The sequence below is a fragment of the Odocoileus virginianus genome, unplaced genomic scaffold (assembly GCF_023699985.2).
Source record: "Odocoileus virginianus isolate 20LAN1187 ecotype Illinois unplaced genomic scaffold, Ovbor_1.2 Unplaced_Scaffold_13, whole genome shotgun sequence".
NCBI classification, from domain to species: Eukaryota; Metazoa; Chordata; class Mammalia; order Artiodactyla; family Cervidae; genus Odocoileus; species Odocoileus virginianus.
This window is the reverse complement of record NW_027224275.1, coordinates 1,789,976-1,805,353: the sequence shown is the minus strand read 5'-3', so window position 1 is coordinate 1,805,353 and position 15,378 is coordinate 1,789,976. Positions and strand designations below refer to the sequence as shown.

The window sequence follows — 15,378 nt, the reverse complement described above, 5'->3', positions numbered from 1 at the left end:
GGGGCAGCCGCTATGGAAAATAGTATGGAGGGTTCTCAAAAAACTAAAAATAGAACTACTATATGATCCAGCAATTTCACTCCTGTGTGTATTTCAAAAAGAAAAACCCAAAACACTAATCCAAAAAAATACATGCACAGCAATGTTCATAGCTGCATTATTTACAATAGCTAAAGATATGGAAACCATAAAAAAAGAATGAAATTTTGCCATTTGTAACAACACAGAAGGACTTAGATGGTATTATGCTAAGTGTAGTAAGTCAGATAGACAAATACTGTATCACTTATATGTGGAATCTAAAAAATAGAACTAGTGAATATAATAAAAAAAACAGAAACAGACTCACAGAGAACAAACTAGTAGTTACCAGTGGGGAGAGAGAAGGGGGAGGAAAAAGATAGGGGTAGGGGATTAAGAGGTACAAACTATTATGTATAAAATAAGCTACAAGGATATATTGTACAACACAGGAATATAGCCAATATTTTATAATAACTATAAATGGAGTATAACCTTTAAAAATTGTGAATCACTATATTGTACACCTGTAACTTACATAATATTGTACATCAACTATACTTCAATTAAAAAAATGGGCAAAGGACTTATGACATTTCTCCAAAGAAAACATACAAATGGCCATCGAGTACATGAAAAGATCCCCACATCACTAATTATCAGGGAAATGCAAATCAAAACCACAATGAGACATCATCTCATACCTGTTGGGAAGACAACTATCGAAAAAAAAGATAAATGTGTTGATGAGGATGTGGAGAAAAAGGAACTCCTTGTACACTGTCAGTGGGAATGTAAAAGGTGCAACCACTATGGAAAACAGTATGGAGATTTCTCAAAAAAATTAAAATTAGCCCTAACAAAAAATAAACAACCCAATCAAAAAAGGGTAGAAGATCTAAACAGATGTTTCTACTTCTGGATATATATCCAAAAGAATGGAAATCAGGATCTCAAAGAGGTTCTCCCTTGGGAAGGCGTTGGGTACACTTCAATGTGAAGTTTAATGCCTACTTAAATGTGAAGGCCAAATTAGTAGATGGATTTTTATGGTAAGGGAACCACAAGTGATACATGCTGTCATTGTGTATTAAAAAAAAAAAAACTCTACATCATCAGTTTAGAGATAGTTTTATATCTATATTTTCCATTTGACTTTGTACCTGTAAAATGAAGAAGTACAAAATAGATAACCAACAAGGACCTACTGTATAGCACAGGGAACTCTCAATATTCTATAATAACCTAAATGGGAAAATAATTTGAAAAATAATGGATATTTATATGGGTATAAGTGAATCACTTTACTGTACACCTATAACTAACATCATTATTAATTAACTATCCTCCAATATGAAATACAAATTTTAAAAAATGAAGAAATACAGCTTACCTGTCTAAATGAGGCTCCTTATGTATATCTTGTATTATGGTGATATGTATAGTTAGGAATACAGCTTCCCAGGTGGTGCTAGTGGTAAAGAACCCTCCTGCCAATGCAGGAGACATAAGAGATGCAGGTTTGATCCCTGGGTCAGGAAGATCCCCTGGAGTAGGAAATGGCAACCCACTCCAGGATTATTTCCATGACAGAGGAGCCCGGCAGGCTACAGTTCATAAGGTTGCAAAGAGTCAGACACCACTGAAGCCAACTTAGCACACACATAGTTAGGAAAGAGAAATGACATTACCGAAACCACTATTTGTGCAATATTCAGAAAAGCAATTGTGACTTACGTATTATTAGCTTAAAATCCATATGATTCATACAGCTATTGTGTAAAAAATATTTGTTCCAGCTTGAAAAAAACATAGATGTTAAGGGTTTATTTGGGACTCTAATTTCTGTTCAATTGATCTACATGTCTATCCTTAAGCTGTGCCATAGTGTTGTGATCATGACGACTTTGTGGAACTCTACCCTGCTACTCCCAGTTTCTGGAGGAGCCTGGTTTCTCTGAAGAACTACAGGTGCCAGTTCAAGAGTATGTGTTCCTTGTATGTCTAGGGAACCAGCTGCTCTGTCAGGGCCTGAGCCTGCGGTGATGCAGAGCATGATGTTGGATTTGTGTACTTTTTAAGACACCATTAACTTCAGATTTTCTTCTCATGAGCTTTTAAATGGGATTTATTCTCATCAACAATTGAGATGAGCAAAGTCTAGCTACTTATCAAGGAATTAGAAGAGTAAGCCAAGGTCATCAAAGCAGTGAGCTCCTAAAATAAAGTCAGCTGTTTCTGTGAAGCCTCACTCAAAATGACAAACTTAACAAGGATTCTCTGATGCTCAGTGAATGTGGCCAGCAACAGCGCACTCCTGCTGGGAGCGCTTCTTTGTAAGGTGTGCCCCAACCAAACAGTCAATCAGCTGGGCCACTTCCCCTGGGTGTGGCTCCATGACAGTGCCAATGGCATTCAGAGAAAATCGGGGCACTCATAAGAAGCTTGATTTGACAAAAGAAAAAGTGGGTCCCCCTGTGAGAGGATTGCACACACAGCGAAAAACGGAGAGATGAGGGAAGAGGGTGTGAAGGCAGGGGAGAGGAAAGGACAAAACTCTGAAACCAAAATGGTGAACCTTGAAAGTGTTACTCCAAGTGAAAGAAGCCAAATGTAAGTCTACACATTATATGACTCCACTGACATGTCCCAGAACAAGGAAATGCAGGGAGACAGGAAGGAGATTGGTGGTTGCCAGGGGCTCTAGGGGAGGGGAAGAATTAAGGAATCAGGAGGCACTAAGGGAAGAGAACAAGGTTTCTTCTAAGGTGATAGAAATGCTCTAAAATTGGCTATGGTGATGGATGCACAACTGTGTGAATACACCAGAAAACACCAAATTGTATGTTTTAAATAGGTGAGTTGTATGATATGGGAATTATCTCTAAATAAAGCTTTAAAAAATATGCCAGGAGCTTCCCCTTGTACTTATAATAAATTGGTCACCATACCTGCTAACACCCTAAATGATCCAGCCCCTGCCAACTGTTCCTCCTTTTCTCCAACATTGTCCAAGCTCTAGCCACACAGGCCACCTTCTAGGCCCCAGACTCTGGGGTTCTTTGCTGCCTCGCAGCTCGCAGAGCTGATCCCTTGGCCTTGAAGGCTCTTCCCTTGCTCCTGCATATCACCTTTCCTGCGAGAGGCCTCTACTGCTTAATCTAAAGTCATCACCCCGATTTTGGGCCCTCCCTGTCCCATCACCCTATTGCATCTGCTTCAGCGCACTCCATAACATCTGAAATTGTTATATGTACTGTGTCCTTCTGGAGAAAAGAGCTCCCTGAGGGCAACGACCTAGTCCACGTGGCATGTCCAGCTCCTGGGGAAGTGCCTGGCAACAAGCAAGCACCCGATAAAACATTGTTCAATATGGATGAATGGATGTCACATATAAATACCCTGACCAAGGTGTCAGGGACTCTTTCAATAAGAAATATACAATGGAAAAAGGAGAAATGTTCTCCAACTGGAAAAACAGCTAAGCCAAGGAGAGATGGATGGGCCTATCTCTCCGAAACCTCAGTTGCATGAGAAGCAAGCTAAGATAGAAAAAAAAGGATGGCAGAGTGACCTGGTTTTGAAGGATACCATTCCACCAAAGATACATGTTTTTGTGGTCCTATGGGTCCCAGACACACTGGCTAATGGGTGCTGATGAAGATCAGACGGGCTGGCACACAACTGAGAAAGGGACAGAAATATTAAAAAGCCCTCCATCAGGAAATTAACAAACCTTTGAATTGGGGGTGTGTTTACATGTACTATGCTTGTTTTATTGTTTGGTTGTGTTTGGTTTTGGAGATGTTAAATGATTTCATTAAAACCATTACTGTTATTAACTATATTGATTTTCCTGGGAAACTAAAAGTCCACCTGCAAGTATAAGACTATGGAAGTGCTCAGGAAAGGCCTGAGAATGCTCAAGGCTCTCACCTCACACCATACACAAAACTATAAATCTCTTAGAAGTTCATTTTTAGGTATATGGCCCATTTTGAGTTAATTTTTGTTTAAGGTGTGAGGCAGGGGTCCAAATTCACTTTTTGTATGTGGATATCCAATTGTCCCAACACCATTTATTGAAGAGACCATTACTTCCCCCACTGAACAGTCTCAGCACCTTGGTCAAAATTCAGCTGGCTACAGATATAATAGTTCATCTCTAGACTCTCAATTCTATTCCACTGAGTAATGTCTACCTTTGTGATAAATACCACACTATCTTGATTACTGCAGCTTTGTAGTAAGCTCTGAAATTTGGAAGTGTGAGTCTGCCAACATCTTTTTCAAGACAGTTTTGACTACCCTGGGTTTCTTGAATTTGCATATGAATTTTAGGATCAGCCTATTTCTGCAAAAATTCTATCTGGAGGTTAGATGGGAATTATGCTGACTTTGTTGATCAGTTTAAGTAGGTGTACATTCATCATATATGCTTGACTCTTACACCAGAGGCCCAGCCACAGTAAGTCCATCCAATGAAATCAAATAATAATAATAATGGCTGAGATGGAGCACTCACCCTGGTATCAAGCCCTCAGCTAAACACTTCACAGGGGCCATCTCATTGAACTCTTACAATTATTACTAATTTATTATTATTATTAACCTCATGCAACAGATGAGGAAATGGAGGTGCAAGAAAGTCAGATAAGTCACTCAAGGTAACAATTGATAAGTGGCAGAGGCAGAGTTCAGACACATGCAGTCTAATTTCTGAGCCCCTGCCTTTCTCAATCCTGAATATACAAAGAGACCTTTCATACTCATTAGAAAGAAAAAAAAGACAAGCAACCTGGCAGAAAAATGGGGGAAGGATATGAACAGAAAATTCAAAGAGGAAAATGCAAATGGCAAAAAAATAGGATCTTCGTTGTCCATCATACTGGTAAAATGTTTTTAATTGGTAAAATCTGATGATGATGAAGGTCTGGGGAAAAAGGTACTCATAACAGTATCAGTAAGAGTACGTGATGGCACAATCATTTTGGAAACAATTTGTCAGCATCTATTAAAGTATAAAATACATATACCCTTTGGCCTTGTAGTTTCATTATACCTGAGAACAAAGGAAACAGACAAGAATACTCACTGAAATCCCATGTGTAACTGTGCAAAATAGAAACAAACCACATGTCTACCAGTAAGAAGTAACATCATTGGCCATGGCCGAAGCCATACCACTAGAATGCCAGCTTCATGAAGCAAACGTTTGTGTATGAGATATAAAATGTAGTATGCTGAATTGGTGGCCCTCAAAATATATAGCCAAGTACTAATCTTATGAATGTAACCTTATTTGGAAAAAAGGGTCTTTGCAGATGTAATTAAGTAAAGATCTTGGGATGAGATCATTCAAGATTATCCAGGTAGATTCTAAATTCAACAAAAAGTGTCCTTATAAAAGACTGAGGGAAAGACACACACATGAAGGAGAAGGGCAAGTGAAGATGGAGACAGAGATAGGAGCCATGCAGCTGCAAGCTGAAGACCACCTGGAGCTACCAGAAGCTAGGTTAGGCAAGGAAGCATTCTTCGCCTGGAGCCTTCAAGGAGGAGTATGTTCTGCTAACACTGTGATTTTGGATTTCTGGCCTCCAGAACTGGGAGTGAACAAATTTCTGTGGTTTTAAATCACCCAGTCTGTGGTATTTTGTTACAATAGCCTGTAGCAAAGGAAACTACCATCAGTTCAGTTCAGTTCAGTTGCTCAGTCGTGTCCAACTCTTTGCGACCCCATGAATCGCAGCACGCCAGGCCTCCCTGTCCATCACCAACTCCCGGAGTTTACTCAAACTCATGTCCATCGAGTCGGTGATGCCATCCAGCCATCTCATCCTCTGTCGTTCCCTTCTCCTCCTGCCCCCAATCCCTCCCAGCATCAGGGTCTTTTCCAATGAGTCAACTCTTCGCATGAGGTGGCCAAAGTATTGGAGTTTCAGCTTCAGCATCACCCAGGACTGATCTCCTTTAGGATGGACTGGTTGGATCTCCTTGCAGTCCAAGGGACTCTCAAGAGTCTTCTCCAACACCACAGTTCAGAAGCATCAATTCTTTGGCACTCAGCCTTCTTTACAGTCCAACTCTCACATCCATACATGACCACTGGAAAAACCATAGCCTTGACTAGACAGACCTTTGCTGGCAAAGTAATGTCTCTGCTTTTTAATATGCTGTCTAGGTTGGTCATAACTTTCCTTCCAAGGAGTAAGCATCTTTTAATTTCATGGCTGCAGTCACCATCTGCAGTGATTTTGGAGCCCCCCAAAATAAAGTCTGCCACTGTTTCCCCATCTATTTGCCATGAAGTGATGGGACCGGATGCCATGATCTTAGTTTTCTGAATGTTGAGCTTTAAGCCAACTTTTTCACTTCCTCTTTCACTTTCATCAAGAGGCTTTTTAGTTCTTCTTCACTTTCTGCCATAAGGGTGGTATCATCTGCATATCTGAGGTTGTTGATATTTCTCCCGGCAATCTTGATTCCAGCTTGTGCTTCCTCCAACCCAGCATTTCTCATGATGTATTCTGCATAGAAGTTAAATAAGCAGGGTGACAATATACAGCCTTGACATACTCCTTTTCCTATTTGGAACCAGTCTGTTGTTCCCTGTCCAGTTCTAACTGTTGCTTCCTGACCTGCGTATAGGTTCCATAAGAGGCAGGTCAGGTAGTCTGGTATTCCCATCTCTTTCAGAATTTTCCACAGTTTATTGTGATCTACACAGTCAAAGGCTTTGGCATAGTCAATAAAGCAGAAATATATGTTTTTCTGGAACTCTCCTGCTTTTTCGATGATCCAGTGGATGTTGGCAATTTGATCTCTGGTTTCTCTGCCTTTTCTAAAACCAGCTTGAACATCTGGAAGTTCATGGTTCACGTATTGCTGAAGCCTGGCTTGGAGAATTTTGAGCATTACTTTACTGGCATGTGAGATGAGTGCAATTGTGTGGTAGTTTGAGCATTCTTTGCATTGCCTTTCTTTGAGATTGGAATGAAAACTGACCTTTTCCAGTCCTGTGGCCACTGCTGAGTTTTCCAAATTTGCTGGCATATTGAGTGCAGCACTTTCACAGCATCATCTTTCAGGATTTGAAATAGTTCAACTGGAATTCCATCACCTCCACTATAGAGAGCTATATTTACTCAGGTCTTCAACACATTAATTTTTTTAAGTTGTGAAATATATACATATAACTGAAATGAAGAAGCCCTACATGTTATGTAAAACATAAAATACTGAACAACCTATGTGTATAGATATTCAAAACAGCAGAGAAAACTAGCTGGGACCAGCATATCCCAAATTGGCTTAGGCAGTTCCCTCTGGGGAATGGGAGCAGGTGTTACAGGATGAGGAGGGACCAAGGGCAGTATCAGCTTTACTTTCTAAGTATTCATGCATGTTTAAAAGAATGGTTTACAGAACTGAAAGAGACACGTGTACCCCAATGTTCATCACAGCACTGTTTACAATAGCCAGACATGGAAGCAACCTAGATGTCCATCAGCAGACGAATGGATAAGAAAGCTGTGGTACATATACACAATGGAATATTACTCAGCTATTAAAAAGAATGCATTTGAATCAGTTCTAATGAGGTGGATGAAACTGGAGCCTATTATACAGAGTGAAGTAAGTCAGAAAGAAAAATACCAATACAGTATATTAATGCATATATATGGAATTTAGAAAGATGGTAACAATGACCCTATATGTGAGACAGCAAAAGAGACACAGATGTAAAGAACAGACTTCTGGACTCTGGGAGAAGGCAAGGGTGGGATGATTTGAGAGAATAGCATTGAAACATGTATATTATCATATGTGAAATAGATCGCCAGTCCAGGTTTGATGCATGAGGCAGGGTGCTCAGGGCTGGTGCACTGGGATGACCCTGAGGGATGGGATGGGGAGGGAGGTGGGAGGGAGGGTCAGGATGGGGAACACATGTACACCCATGGCTGATTCATGTGAATGTATGGCAAAAACCACCACAATACTGTAAAGTAATTAGCCTCCAATTAAAATAAATTTTAAAAAAGAAAAGTAAAAAAGAAAAAAGAATGGTTTAACCTTGAAAGAAAAATTTAAAGAGAAATTGATGATAAAGCTTAGCATTTGAGAGGTTACATGTAGACACCACATAAAGAATAGTCATTATAAAAAGATCTAAAAGGAGAAACAAATCCCTTATTCACTTCAAGGTATCTTTTTCTGAGCTAGAAAAAGCTAGTCCTTGGAGGTCACTGCTGGGATGTCACACCAGCAAGGGCTATGACTTGAGTCAGAGAAAATCCTGGATCAGTTATTACACATTTTTGGTATTCTCCACAAAGGAAACAAAGGGTTTTAAATATCCAGATTTTCTTTTAAATAATTCAAATTATAATAACCATGTTATATTTGATTAAGTGAAACAGGCCACCTACTGTTTTCCTTGAATGTGTATTCTAAATGGGTAGTGCATAGTAAGCACTGTTATTACATTTAATAGTCTGATTTACTACTCACGCTTTACTGAAGTAGTTCCTTCCACTGCATCCTCCAGACGGAAACCACCAGTGTCCCCAGATCCTGAAAATTAAAAAGAAAAAGAAGATTTTTAAATGTAACTCTTTGGAAAGAAACAAAATAATACTAATATACTCTTGTAACTGTCACTTCCCTTTAGACAGTGTTATGAAGACAATGCCACAAAAGGAAATCAGTTGAAGCCACCCAAAGATACACTGAATTGATATCCCTCAACAAGCAATCTATTGATTCCAAAACAACAGCAAAAACAAAACCAAACCAAAAAAAACCAGTCCTCAGTCCACTAGAAGACTGAAGGTTCAAGTCAATGAAAAATGAAGTATTTAATATAACCTTATAGAAAAAAACTTCTTCATAGTATGACTTTTGATAATGAGCCAAGTTCTTTCACCCCATCCCAACTCTCATACAAAGGCTGCTCTGCATTTTGGCAACCTGGGACACGCTCCCCCCCACCAACCCCAGCACCTACACCTAGGCTACTATCTGACACATAACAAAAAAGGCCGTGCAGAAGTTTTTCACAAGACAATTTGTCCTCACAAGTGGACCCATCTGCCCAACCCTGATTGCTACTGAACTTGACAGCTTTCCTTCCCTCTAGGTAGGCATGTAGTTTCCCACAGGGTATATACATTAAGTCTCAAGCAAACCACTTTGCACGTCTACTGAAACTAAACAAGTAAGTAAATGGACAGTAGATTACAGAAGCCAGGTTTCTCACTGCTGGAGAGGGAGGTTACAGATGAGAGAATTAGAAAGAGATCCATGTGACAGTCGACTAGAATTGGAGACATCAGTATGAATAATGTTTGGCTATATATATATATGTGGTTATATATAGAAATATTCATAAACATGTGCATATACATGGGGTTAGTATATATGTGGTTATATATAGAAATATTCATAAACATGTGCATATACATGGGGTTAGTATTCAGATATACATCCCCTTGCTCTGTCAGATGAAAAGGTCTAGAAGCAACAACACTCAAGTAGCAATGAACACACCTGGCACCCAGATTTTGGTTTCTAAACACAATTCTCCAATAAAAGGAACCAGACCTCCTTGGAGACATAGCTGATTCTAGAATTGGGACAGGAAATATCTAGATAAGATCTGAGATTCTTCAGTGCTAGGAAGTACTTTTAAAAATATTTTATATTGGTGGGTGTATGTCAAAGGGGCACAGAACTGACAGAAAAGAGTTCTCAATGGCTAAAGTTGGAAAAATTCAAAGCAGCAAAATAAAGTGGTACTGGATTATGACCCTATGTATAAAATAAATATCCATGACTCTATGCTGATATAAATGACTGAGCAAAAACATAAAAACAGAAGAATTCAAGTTAATTTATGTAGACAATTCTCCTCTCCATAAGTGCTGACTCCCTTCCAAGATTATAGTATAAGGGGTGGGGAAGAGAAAAGTAACCTTACAGTGGAGAAACTGACATACACTACATCAGCCAGGCGATCAAGATGAAGATTAACAGTGATGAGTTATGCTGATACTATATTCTCTGCTTTTTTTTTTTTTTTTGGCTGCACAGCATGTGGAGTCTTAGTTCCCTGACCAGGGATCGAACCCATATCCCCTGCAGTGGAAGTACAAAGTCTTAACCACTGGACCACCAGAAGTCCCAATACTATATTCCCTTGATACGATGAGAAGGGCACTAAACCTCTGTGGTCTTCCTTTCAAAGAAGGATAACTCCATAACCACAGTATAATCACAAGGAAAAGAGCAGAAAAACTCCAATTGAGGCGCATCCTACAAAATACTTGACTAATCAAGCGAAATCCTGGGCTGGATGAAGCACAAGCTGGAATCAAGTTTGCCAGGAGAAATATCAATAACTTCAAATATGCAGATGACATCACCCTCATGGCAGAAAGAGAAGAGGAACTAAAGAGCCTCTTGATGAAAGTGAAAGAGAAGAATGAAAAAGCTGGCTTAAAACTCAACATTCAAAAAACCAAGATCATGGCATCCAGTCCCATCACTTCATGGCAAATAGATGGGGAAAAATGGAAACAGTGACAGATTTCATTTTCTTGGGCTCTAAAATCACTGCAGATAGTGACTGCAGCCATGAAATTAAAAGATGTTTGTTCCTTGGAAGAGAAGTTATAACCAACCTAGATGGCATATTAAAAAGCAGACACATGACTTTGCTGACAAAGGTCCTTTTAGTCAAAGGAAAAACTATGGTTTTTCCAGTAGACATATATGGGTGTGAGAGCTGGACCAGAAAGCTGAGCAGTAAAGAACTGATGCTTTTGAACTATGGTGTTGGAGAAGACTCTTGAGAGTCCATTGGACTGCAAGGAGATCAAACCAGCCAATCCTAAAGGAAATCAGTTCAGAATATTCATTGGAAGGACTGATGCTGAAAGTGAAGCTCTAATACTTTGGATTCATTTGATTCATTGGAAAAGACCCTGATGCTGGAAAAAATTGAAGGTGGGAGGAGAAGGGGACGACAGAGGATGAGATGGTTGGATGGCATCACCAATTCAATGGACATGAGTTTGAGCAAGCTCCAGGAGTTGGTGATGGACAGGAAAGCCTGGTATGCTGCAGTTCATGGGGTCACAAAGAGTCGGACATGACTGAGCAACTGAACTGAACTGAATATTCCTCAAAACTTTCAAGGCTGTCAAAAACTAAGTTCGAGAAACCGGCACAGCTTGAAGAGCCAAAGGAGATGTAATGATGGAAATTCACGTGGTACCCTGGATCAGCTCCTAGGACAGAAAAAGGACTTTAAGTAAAAAACTAAGAAAATCTGAATAGAGTACAGACTTTAATGACAGTGTATCAATGTTGATTCATTAATTATGATACATGTACTGTACTAATACAAAATATTAATAACAAGGGAAGCTACCTAGGTGTAGAGCACATGGGAACTCTTTGTATCAGCTTTGCACTGTAAATCTAAAACTGTTCTAGAAAAAGTTTAGTTTTAAATATCTATTTCTTAAAGCAAAATAATTAAGGTAACCACTAAAAAAGAGATATAGGATGTATAACCTCTAACTCATTCAAGAATGAAAAGAAAGGTCAATACCAGCAATTAAAATTCAACAAAAGTCACCAAAAGGAAAACACAAAAATATGTTAAATACAAAACATGGACTTTTCGTACTGTCTAACACAAGAATATGTATAACTATGCTAATAAAAAGTGAGTGTAAATAGAGCAAATTTCCTATTGAAAGGTTGTTGCCATGAGCCATGAACGACACTGGGATTCTTGGCCTCCGGAGGAGAGGAATTTGATCTGGGGCCAGTGATGAGGCTTGATCCCTCAGGGCTTTTGTGTAGTAAAATTTCATTAAAGCATGAAAGAAATAGAGAAAGCTTCTGACATAGACATCAGAAGGGGGGAGAAAGATTGCCCCCTTACTAGTTTTTAGCAAGGAGCTATATACCTATTAGCAAATTATCTGCAGGCCACTGTCGACCCACACCTCCACTGGAGACTCCTAGACACTCACAGGCAAGTCTGGCTCCATCTCTTGTGGGGATACTGTTCCTTTCTCCTGGCTCCTGGTGACACAAGGTCTTGTTTGTGCCCTCCAAAAGCCTGCTTTCCCAGTCCTGTGGAAGTTCTCTTATCAAACCACACTGGCCTCCAAAGTCAAATTCCCAGGGGTTCACAGTCCCTTTGCTGGATCCCCAGTGGAATGGCAAACCACTTCAGTATTCTTGCCTTGAGAACCCCACAAACAGTATGAAAAGGCAAAAAGATAGGACACTGAAAGATGAACTCCCCAGGTTGGTAGGTGCCCAATATGCTACTGGAGAAGAGTGGAGAAATAACTCCAGAAAGAATGAAGAGACAGAGCCAAAGTGAAAACAACACCCAGTTGTGGATGTGACTGGTGATGGAAGTAAAGTCTGATGCTGTAAAGAACAATATTGCATAGGAACCTGGAATGTTAGGTCCATGAATCAAGGCAAATTGGAAGTGGTCAAACAGGAGATGGCAAGAGTGAACATCGACATTTAGGAATCAGCAAACTAAAATGGACCGGAATGGGTGAATTTAATTCAGATAATCATTATATCTACTCCTGTGGGCAAGAATCCCTTAGAAGAAATGGCATAGCCCTCATAGTGAACAAGAGCCCAAAATGCAGTACTTGGGTGCAAACTCAAAAATGACAGAATGATCTCTGTTTATTTCCAAGGCAAACCATTCAGTATCACAGTAATCCAAGTCTATGCCCCAACCAGTAATGCTGAAGAAGCTGAAGCTGAATGGTTCTATGATGTCCTACAAGACCTTCTAGAACTAACACTAAAAAAAGATGTCCTTTCCGTCATAGGAGACTGTAATGCAAAAGCAGGAAGTTTAGCCTTGGAGTACAAAATAAAGCAGGGCAAAGGCTAACAGAGTTTTGCCAACAGAATGCACTGGTCATAGCAAACACCCTCTTCCAACAACACAAGAGATGACTCTACACATGGACATCACAGATGGTCAATACTGAAATCAGATTGATTATATTCTTTGCAGCCAAAGATGGAGAAGCTCTATACAGTCAGCAAAAACAAGACCGGGAGCTGACTGTGGCTCAGATCATGAACTCCTTATTGCCAAATTCAGACTTAAATTGAAGAAAGTAGGGAAAACCACTAGACCATTCAGGTATGACCTAAATCAAATCCCTTACGATTATACAGTGGAAGTGACAAATAGATTCAAGGGATTAGATCTGATAGACAGAGTGCCTGAAGAACTATGGACGGAGGTTTGTGACATTGTATAGGAGGCAGTGATCAAGACCATCCCCAAGAAAAAGAAATGCAAAAAGGCAAAATGGTTGTCTGAGGAGGCCTTACAAATAGCTGAGAAAAGAAGAGAAGCAAAAGGCAAAGGAGAAAAGGAAAGATATACCCATCTGAATGCAGAGTTCCAAAGAATAGCAAGGAGAGATAAGAAAGCCTTCCTCAGTGATCAATGCAAAGAAAAATAGGAAAACAGTAGAATGGGAAAAGACTAGAGATCTCTTCAAGAAAATCAGAGATACCAAGAGAACATTTATGCAAAGATGGGCTCAATAAAGGACAGAAATAGTATGGAACTAACAAGCAGAAGATATTAAGAAGAGGTGGCAAGAATACACAGAAGAACTGTACAAAAAAGATCTTCATGACCCAGATAACCACAATGGTATCTGAGCCAGACATCCTGGAGTTTGAAGTCAAGTGGGCCTTAGGAAGCATCACTAAGAACAAAGCTAGTGGAGGTGATAGAATTCCAGCTGAGTTATTTCAAATCCTAAAAGATGATGCTGTGAAAGTGCTACACTCAATATGCCAGCAAATTTGGAAAACTCAGCAGTGGCTACAGGACTGGAAAAGGTCAGTTTTCATTCCAATCCCAAAGAAAGGCAATGCCAAAGAATGTTCAAACTACTGCACAATTGCACTCATCTCACATGCTAACAAATAATGCTCAAAATTCTCCAAGCAAGACTTCAACAGTATATGAACTGAGAATTTCCAGATGTTCAAGCTGGATTTAGAAAAGGCAGAAGAACAAGAGATCAAATTGCCAACATCCATTGGATCATTGAAAAAGCAAGAGAGTTCCAGAAAAATATCTACTTCTGCTTTATTGACTATGCCAAAGCCTTTGACTGTGTGGATCACAACAAACTGTGGAAAATTCTTCAAGAGATGGGAATACCAGACCACTTTACCTGCCTCCTGAGAAATCTGTATGCAGGTCAAGAAGCAATAGTTAGAACTGGACATGGAACAATGGACTGGTTCCAAATCGGGAAAGGAGTACGTCAAGGCTGTATATTGTCACCTTGCTTATTTAACTTCTATGCAGAGTACATCATGCGAAATGCTGGACTGGATGAAGCACAAGCTGGAATCAAGATTGCCAGGAGAAATATCAACAACCTCAGATATGCAGATGACACACCCTAATGGCAGAAAGAGAAGAGGAACTAAAGAGCCTCTTGATGAAAGAAAGAGGAGAGTGAAGAAAGCTGGCTTAAAACTCAACATTCAAAAAACCAAGATCATGGCATCCGGTCCCATCACTTCATGGCAAATAGATGGGGAAACAATGGAAACAGTGACAGACTTTATTTTCTTGGGCTCCAAAATCACTGCAGATGGTGACTGCAGCCATGAAATTAAAAGATGCTTGTTCCTTGGAAAAAAGCTATGACCAACCTAGAGAGCATATTAAAAAGCAGAGACATTACTTTGCTGACAAAGGTCCATCTAGTCAAAGCTATGGTTTTTCCAGTAGTCATGTATGATGTGAGTGTTGGACCATAAAGAAAGCTGAGCACTGAGCACTGAAGAATTGATGCTTTTGAACTGTGGTATTGGAGAAGATTCTTGAAAGTCCCTTGGACTGCAAGGAGATCAAACCAATCAACCCTAAAGGAAATCAGTTCAGAATATATTCATTGGAAGGACTGATGCTGAAGTTCAAATATTGTGACCATGTGATGCGAAGAACTGACTCATTGGAATAAGACCCTGATGCTGGGAAAGATTGAAGGTAGGAGGAGAAGGGGATGACAGAGGATGAGATGGTTGGATGGCATCACTGACTCGATGGACATGAGTTTGAGCAAGCTCTGGGAGTTGGTGATGGACAGGGAAGCCTGGCATGCTGCAGTCCATGGGGTTGCAAAGAGTTGGACATGACTGAGTGACTGAACTGAACTGATGATCAGGGAAATCATGACAGCTAAATTCAACAGGTATTCCTGGACTGGATGCTGTACCTATAAAGATAATCAGTGGGACAATGAGTGAAAT

At 39.9% G+C, this 15,378-nt stretch overlaps 1 protein-coding gene across 4 annotated transcripts in view; it reads right to left on the bottom strand.

The window, feature by feature from the left end:
• Nucleotides 1-15,378, bottom strand: part of CD99L2 (CD99 molecule like 2) — a 109,564-nt gene that overhangs the window by 24,740 nt on the left and 69,446 nt on the right. For all 4 annotated transcript variants that reach the window (XM_070462763.1, XM_020903131.2, XM_020903128.2 and 1 more), the window contains exon 2: nt 8,539-8,601. In XM_070462763.1, the coding sequence (XP_070318864.1) occupies nt 8,539-8,601 (63 nt within the window). The remainder of the gene's footprint in view (nt 1-8,538; nt 8,602-15,378) is intronic.